Raw genomic sequence first — 8,434 nt, 5'->3', positions numbered from 1 at the left:
TGTAAGTATTTTCACTATTACACGGTTTTCTATACATATTGAACTGTTAAGGCCCCGTTTGATAGCTCTGCATTTTCTAAGTATTTTGTGAATACTACAGTTTTTCTAAATACTATGGTTTTAATTACTTTGAGCTGTTTGGTCTCCACAAAAAACTGTAATATTAATACTACAGTATTCCTCAAAATGCAGTATTTTCTCTATCTAATAAAAAGAACCCAGGACCTCTTTTTTAAAAACAGAGCAGGCAAAAAAACAAACACGTTTCTTCGTCCTCGTTCGTTCCCAGGCCACCGCCGCTCGCTCATTGCTGGAGATCGTCTCTCCCTCAGGTTGCCGTGGATAGATAAAGAGACGACCATGGAAAAATGGCTAGTACGCTTAATCATCTGTTCCCTTCTCAAGAGGCCCGTGGCATGAAGCTGGCAGGCCTTGCTTTCTGAGGAAGAAACCTCCTGCGGCCTCATGAAGATTGCATCACCGAGCCTCCTACTTCTCTTCGTGTGTCTGCTACGGTGCCGGCCAGCTGACGGCACTGCACGGTTTTTCTCATCTTTGTAAGCTGCAGGACGAGCTTTCGGCATGATCGTTGACAGTTTGGCTATGGACTTTGTGCATATGGGTGGTCTTTTGCATGGCCGTTGGGTTTGGGTAACAGGGTAAGCAAGTAGAAAACGGCTAGCTAGTTATTAGGTGCGTCAATATATACAACACTACCAAACAGCTCCAAAGTATTCCAAATACTTCAAAATAATGTGGTATGTCAAAACTGTGGTATCTTACACCTACATGCTAAAATGTTGTAGTTTTTAATACTTTGGTTTTTTCCAATACTTTACTATATATCCATATTATTGTTTGATATCCATAAGTATGCAATAGACATGGGACACCGGAACATTTTTGTTCTGGGTCCGCCCCTGGTGAGAGCCGGCCGCTCAATTTTGCTAAATAGCTGTGTATGCACTTTTTAGAATTCAAGAATTTTTATTATGTCAGGGTGCTTTGTACATCCGACGAATCTTTATAATATGCCTGTTATTTTTACAAATAATAATAATAATTTGATCCTAAAAAATATGAACCACTGAGCATTTTTCTTTTCCTAGACATGCGGATCTGGCATCGTCTCCTCCGCCGCCTCCTTGTCGGAATGAAGCCATTTTTTCGTGAACATGTAGCCCGCCACGCAAGCCCCCGTAAGGCCCAGGTAATCGTTGGCCAGCTTCGAGTTCCGCTTCGAGCGCCTGCAACAACGAAATTCACATCAGCAAATTCATCTTCTTTCTCGTCAGTCGTCACAAAGAAGGGAAGGAGATCAGCCGATCGAGCATATCCATGCTTGGTCGAGGGGCACGCACGTACCAGAGCGGGTCGTTGGGCCTGGGCTTGATCTGCACGGCGAGCTGCTGGAGCATCCGGGTGTTCTGGAACCCCTCCCTGGTCATGCGCGTGTCGTACCGCCGCTCCGTGTCGGCGATCAGGTCGAACAGCTCCTCCCTCTTCTGCTTGATCAGGTCCAGGGCGCGGGTCTTGCCGTCCGCCGCGGCGGCCGCAGCGGGTCTTGCGCCGCCGTGGACGAGCCTCCTTGGCAGCAGCTTCGCCCATGCGCCGCCGCCGCCCAGCCTCATCGCCGCGTGTCGAAGCGCCGTCGCCATCGCTCTCCCTACCTTCCTGTGCGTGCGTGCGTGCGCGATTTTGTCAAGCGACCCCTGTTGTCAATGGAGGGGAGGAGGCTGGGTTATGTACATTTATACCCGGCCGGCTGTATGGGGGTGTCCGACTCCGTCTCCGGTAGGGCGGGCCGTGTTTCCGAGTCCGCCACCGACGGCCACACCAACTCGGAGACCGAACCAGACTGGACCTGCGCCTGGCATGCAGGGCGCGTGCCGAATGGTAGCGGCAAGAGTGCTACGATCTCGCTAGGGCTTGCACAACAGAGGTGGTATTGGAGAGGGGAGCCGGAGGTTGGTGAAGAGACAGAAAGCAACCAGGGTTTAGGTTGAGAGAATGGAGAAATAGGTTCAGAGGTTTCATCTGTAAGATCGATGATCCCAATCTCTCAGCACACAGCGTCGCCTGCCGCACGCGAGGCCCTCAGCCAGATTACCACGGGACGCGGCATCTTGCCTGACGGTGTCTGGTGGTGTGACGGGGTCCCGCTTGCGGGTGACAAAGAAGAAGCTCCAGTTCAACCAACCAACCAACCAAATTACTTTACTGGATCTGCTCGTGATACCGCTGGTATATGGCCATCTTTGGAGCAATAATAAAACAGGTCAAGCATAGAAGATTAGAAGCATAAATTTACAGGTACGGTGGTCAATCGATTTGTGCCATGACACGGAGCACCGTCTCTGATCCAACACCTACAAAACCCAATATGTTCGTGGTGTATTTTGGCTCTCAGCAAGTACGTGTTGCCACTTTTTTTTTCACATGGTACCATGTCTTAGAGCATCTCCACTCGTTGGCACCCCCAGGAGGCAGTTCTTTCGCCCCTTGGGGGGCTGCCGGCGAAATTTTTTGCTTGGGGCGTAAATCTTTCCACTCGTTGCGCCCCCAGGAGCAGTGTTGAGGCTCAAGTAGGCAGCGGCATTTCGTCGAGCAGGTCACAGGTGATGTCGTGGGCACGCTCCGGTGCATACAGGCCCTGCTCGCGACGCAGTCCCTCCATTTGGAGAGGTAAGGGGAGGAAGCGAGTCCGGCGAGGTCGTGCTCCATGTACTCGAAGACGGGGTATATGCTGGCGGAGGAGCGGGAGGTGATGAGGCCGTGGATGCCGATCACGTTCGCGTTGCCCCACGACATGCTGCTGGCCGGAGGTCTTCAGGCGGCTGCCGGTGCGCGGCGGTGTGCCGCCGCTGGCGCCGCGTCGTGTCCCGCGCGCCCGGCCTCCCCGCCCCGTCACTTCGGCTTCTTCCGCAACCATGGCCCGTCCGTGTTGCCGCCGTTCGTCCTCACCGCGGGCGTCGCGCTCGCGCCCCATCAACGGCGTCGGGTGCGCGTCCACTAGCGACACAGGAGGAGGAGGAGGGGGGAGGAAGCGGTGCCGGTCGCTTCGCCGCTGATACTGCTGCGGAGGTCGATGCTGCTGTGTAGCAGCATGCGCGCCGAGGATGGCGCCGGCACCGCGGCTGCGGGGATGCAGATAGGGCGGCAGCAGCAAGAGCAATACGCGGAGCGTGGCGGAGCTCGCGGGCGCCGTGGGCGCGGGTGGGCTCGCGGCGGGGCAGGTCGTGACGTCGAGGCAGATGGGGCAGAGCGCCTCCTCCTTGTCGTCGACTGCGGCCTCCGCCTGGACAACGCCAGGCCACCCCAGCCTCGGCCTTGGTACTGGTGGCGGACGGGGAAGACGGCGGGGGCTGGGCGTGATCGTCGGCCTCGGCGTTGTCGTTGGCGGCGAGGGAGCGGGCGATGTTGGCGATGTCCGCGAGCCCCTCCCCGGCTTTGCTCCGCTCCGGCCGCTCGAGCCCCGCTCTGGCTGTGTGTGGTAGGTGGTGTCGTGATGGAGAGAGGAGAGAGGAGACAGAAAAGAGAGAAAGGAGAGGAGAGATGAGAGAGAGGGGATGGCAAGTGGGCCATGCATGCGAAAAAGAAATGCCGGCGTCCCCAGCTGCCTCCCGGGGCGCTGGGTTTGGGGTGGGCGTGCCGGCCGTAACTTTTGCCAAATCCGGCGCAAAACAGGTTCTTGGGGCCCTGACTAGGGCGTTTTTCGCCCGTCGGCGTCAAAAAAGCGCGTGGGGGGCTTCGTGGGGGCCTTAGTGGAGATGCTCTTAGGGCATGTACAACGCTCCATCGTGGACAGCTGCTCCACAAGGCCATGTAGGCTCGGATGCCAGGTGGAGGCAAAGGTATAGCCTTGTAGGTGACAGGTGCATCCTGCAGAAGAAGCGGCTGTTCCGTGGAGGAAAGAAGAAATTAGGGAAAAGCATGAGAGAGAAAAGGTGAAAAAGAAGGAGAGAGGGATGTCCCTGTACTAGTTTGCTAGTCAGCCAAGGTGAAGATGAAAAGCAAAAACTAGTAAAGTATGAAGGGGAGAGAAAGTGGAGGGTCCATTTTACTGCTGCCCGCATTGAGCAGTGGGTAATTCAAACGGTGGTTTCATCTAAATTTATTTAGTTTTAGGCATGAGGCACCGGTATGGTGATGCTTTCGTTGCTCATGCCCTTAGGAATGATGGTTCTGCTGGGCTGTAAGCTCCTTTTTCTTTTCCGACTGTTTGGGCAGACGAGCAGTTCAGTCTCGCCAGTTCCACTCTCTGAGGCCCAAGCTGAACGCCAGTAGTGTCAACCAAGAGCAGTGAGCCGCACAAATAATTTACGCGCCAGGTCAACAAGATCCCATTCCGAGATAAATAAAGAGGTCAACAGGATAACAGTATTCAAGATCTGATAAGCCACTACACTATCACTCTATCAGTGACCGACAACACTATTCAAGAGCAGATCCGCAAAGGGCTCGAGCCTTTGCTGTTCCCACGCTGTTGCATCGCTTCTGAACCCATTGACTATGATGGTTTATCATCAGCTACCACGTAGCTTAGTACAGCTGGTTATGTTAATTTACTGCCACTGGCAGCATCATTTTTGCACGGCGGCAAACATTCTTGGGAAGCCGCCATAAGAATACTCCCGTCAATGTTAATACCGAGACGCACCATGCTTTGATGGTCCACGTGCTGCGTTGCTGTCGATCCCCGGTGCAAAGATTCTGAGTACGTAGTATATTTTACGCCGCTCTTGATGTGTATAGTACACTTGCTTTTCTTGATGGCTTAAACTAAACTAACAGTGGGAGATATCTATCCTTTAGGTGCTTCTTGTCGGGGCTTTGCTTCGAGGCTAGTGATAATAGCATACTCTCGATGTGTATAGTACAGTTGTTTCATTCTGGAGTCTAGAATGAGCAAATGCATTTGGTACGCATGTTTCAGAAAAGATCACTAATTTTCAATGAAAAGTAGCTGTATCAGGTAGAGGTACTAAATTCTCTTGACTCATGATTGGTTTTCATTTTTGGGAGTAGTTCTTTTAGTTAGATCTTTGCAGAGATTTGACTTCACCTACTATTAACTAGTAGTTTTTGGGAGTACTTTGTTTTATAGACTATTTTTGCTTCAAAACTGTAAACTCTTTTGGAGAGGCAACATTATCTTTTATTTCGAGGGTAGAGATGCAGCATTGAATCTCAGTTGACAGAGTAAAATTAAGGATTTGGATACAATTAATCTAGTGTCTTGATAGTTAGCAAAAAATTCACAATTGTGTGTTCATAAAAGATACAAAAAAATAGGCCTGTAACATATTGGGCACAAACTTGCTATTGCGGTTTTCATGATAAAAATATGACAATTTATGGCATGCATAAAAAGTACTCCCTCCGTTCCTAAATATAAGTCTTTGTAGAGATTTTCACCTTGAACAACATACGGATGTATGTAGATGCATTTAGATTATAGATTCATTCATTTTGCTCCGTATGTGGTCCATAGTGAAATCTCTTCAAAGACTTATATTTAGGAACGGAGGGAGTACTAGTTACTGTATCTACCCCCGCCCCCATCCCTATGGCTCTCCCTTGTGATTTGCTTTTCAACTCTGATTGTGGTTTTGGTATCAGTTATATGTACAAATCTCTATCCCAGTCGCCATGTGACTTAACAACAAGCTGGAGATAATAAAAAGTCTATCTAGTTAAAATCTGTATGGAGATGTATAGGCATATGAGGGGACCTAGCAAGGTCCACACATTGTTCTGGCTCTCCTCCATGTTAGGGTCAACGCAGGAAACCTACTTAATAGAAAGACGATGCATTTGGATAACTATAATTGTGCCATTTGTGCGGACAACACAGAAGAAACTTTGTTACATCTGTTCTGGAATTTCCCTTTTGCTCTGCAGTGTTGGGACCATACAATTCCACTCAGAAAAAGAGGCATTTCAGTTTGATGACATTCAACTTGCTCTACCACATGATATTGCACTGGACATTGTGAGCATGGGTTGCTGGGGTATATGGTCCATCAGAAATGACAAGATGTTCAAGTCGGCTGCTCCTCACATATCAGGTTGGATTCACTACTTGCAGGAAGCTCTGTGGGCTGCTCAGATCAAAGCAAAACCAACAAAAGCAGAAAAGAATAGAAGTTGGGTAGAACAGAACCTATAATCTTTTGATGACGGTGCTTCATAGAACGAATATTGGTTGAGAGTTTTTTTTATACTTTGTATTCGTACCTATGATTTATTAGTAAAAATGTTGTAGAACAATTGTTCTACGGTCCATGGTTCAAAAAAAAAGTTCAAATCTGTATGCTCTATTTTGCCACGAAAGATACATATATTTGTCAGAAATTTGTATAAAAGGAACCAAACTGCAACATAAGCGTGAGATTCGATCATAAATGCCAAGTGTTCCATATGCGGGCAAGGAGTGGATTCCACAACGTTGTTGAATGTACAAAGGCAAGACACTTCTAAGCACCTCTTCAGTTGGATAAATTATCGAGGGAAAATTGCTTTGTGCGAACATGGTCAGACTACCTACTCCTCATGGTGCAGTTGGAACAACTGGCGAATGCGGCATTTGTGGAACGACCTTGTATTTGGTGTTGGTCGCATTGATGGCCTTTCTATAGACCCTCTGAAGTTATGTGAAAATGTGAATAAAAGAATAGAGGCATTGAAACGATATTCATATTCCTAGAGTGTGTTTTAATGTTAATGACAAGTGATTAGGGGACGAATGTTTCTACTAGAGTGTATGGACATGTTTTCAGTCTTGTAGAATGCAAGGAGTGTGGTTGAAGACCTCTTAAGCAAAAAAAGGGTAAAAGAAGACTATTGAATTCATGCAACAACTAGTTGTTCCAAAAGTCGGAACTGATGGAGAGAGACGGGCAAATTTCAACACACCCCATCATGTCTAGGCTATTTTAGTACTCGCATGATCGATGTAGGACGTAAAATCTTTTTTAAATACTGCGTTGGCTGGGTTTTGAACTCAACACCTCTTAACTCGGATACCATATTGGATTCATTCACCAGCTAGTTGCTCTAAAAGTCTAAATTGATGGAGAGAAGCGAGCAATATATTTCAACAAAGATAATTTGTTTAATCTCATACACTCATTTATTTGTTTTTTGAGTCATATGAAAGCACTACTATTAAGAGGTGTCGGATGAAAAAGGGGGCAATGCTTAAAACACATCCCAGGTTACATGGAAAGTTTTTTTCAGCCAGAACCGTTGAACAAAAGTTATGCGGTATTTTCTTGAAGTGCGGAATAAACAAAATATTTATAATAAAGTTACATTAAAAATATCTCAATCGAAGAGCTACCAATTGCTGTTTTGCCAACATTACCAACAACATTTATTAGCATAGAAGCTGGAATTGTGACTAGATCATCGCTATATGACTGTCAATCCAACTTTTAGTATGTTTCTAGTGCTACTCTTCGTGGGCCCTGAAGGCTCCGAGCTAGCCTTCGGACGCAGAAGTTTGCTCTTCGTATGGTTAAAAAATTGCACCGAAAAGCCCACAACTTTAGACGTTTGGAATTCATAAAAGGCTCTGGTTCTGTTATTTATTACGGTTTGAGTCGGCTCTAAAGACCTTCATCGGTGGGCTTCATACTTCCAGCCAAAGCCTCGAAAATTGATTATGGGTGAAAAGTGGCATTTGAATTGCAGAGATTGTCACGGTATTGTATGCGATCACGGAATGTTGGAGTCGCCGGTAGCTAGGTTAGGTTCTTCTTTATCTTTGGGCTGGTGTTCGGCTATTTTTTGGACGCGTTTGTGCGGGGAGTTAGAATTATTATGTTCTGGATATGTAGACATCATCAATTAATTAAGAAGAAAAGAATCACCCTGTTAATTTGAAAAACCTGACAAAAACTGCGCAAGCTAGAAATGTACATTTAGACGGGGCGGGACCGGATCAAGGCAAAAGGACCGGATCATTCCCAGCACACGATGGCGGTCTCAGAAGTAAAGAGGCTTAGAGCATGTCTAGTAGAGCCCTTAAACCCTTAAATCTAAAATCAGTTTTAAGGGTTGAGAATTGGTCATTTTTAATATTTTTAAGGGTTGAAAAATAGGGGCAAAGACTAGAACCCTCAAACCCAACCCTTATAACAGAATATTCTGTTATAAGGGTTGGGTTTGAAGGTTCTAGTCTTTGCCCCAACCCCAACCCTTAAACTGTCATTTGACATATCACAATTTTCACTAGAAAAACACAATCAACCTTCAAACAAACACGAAAATGAAGATCATTGATGCATGGTTTAATAGTTTACATCACACAATCAATACAACAAACAATAAATTGTGAGTGCCAACAATGAATCAAAAAGGAAAAAATGAAACAAAAAGAAAGAAAAGGAGGCATACTTGCGGGGAGCTCGGGGCAACGCGGCTGGCT

General features: G+C 47.2%; 1 protein-coding gene across 2 annotated transcripts; it reads right to left on the bottom strand.

Annotated features, from left to right (window-relative positions):
* Positions 1-973: 973 nt before the first annotated feature.
* LOC119341553 lies at positions 974-2,067 on the bottom strand. Of its 2 annotated transcripts, XM_037613425.1 has the most exons (3): positions 1,750-2,067; positions 1,366-1,674; positions 974-1,247 (listed from the first exon to the last, which is right to left on the bottom strand). In XM_037613425.1, coding segments are annotated over exons 1-3 (453 nt in total). In that variant the 5' UTR covers positions 1,752-2,067; the 3' UTR covers positions 974-1,105. The 2 variants fall into 2 exon arrangements, with proteins under 2 accessions (XP_037469322.1, XP_037469323.1); XM_037613426.1 differs by having other exon boundaries at positions 1,366-2,067.
* Positions 2,068-8,434: the final 6,367 nt, after the last annotated feature.

Source organism: Triticum dicoccoides, chromosome 7B (assembly GCF_002162155.2).
Source record: "Triticum dicoccoides isolate Atlit2015 ecotype Zavitan chromosome 7B, WEW_v2.0, whole genome shotgun sequence".
NCBI classification, from domain to species: Eukaryota; Viridiplantae; Streptophyta; class Magnoliopsida; order Poales; family Poaceae; genus Triticum; species Triticum dicoccoides.
The sequence above is the reverse complement of the archived record's forward strand: the minus strand, read 5'-3'. Positions and strand labels throughout refer to the sequence as shown.

Bases quoted from the DNA above. Each gene is read 5' to 3' on its own strand.
- LOC119341553 (XM_037613425.1), bottom strand. The intron at 1,248-1,365 runs GTACGTGCGTGC...TCGTTGTTGCAG, and splicing joins AGGCCCAACGACCCGCTCTG to GCGCTCGAAGCGGAACTCGA.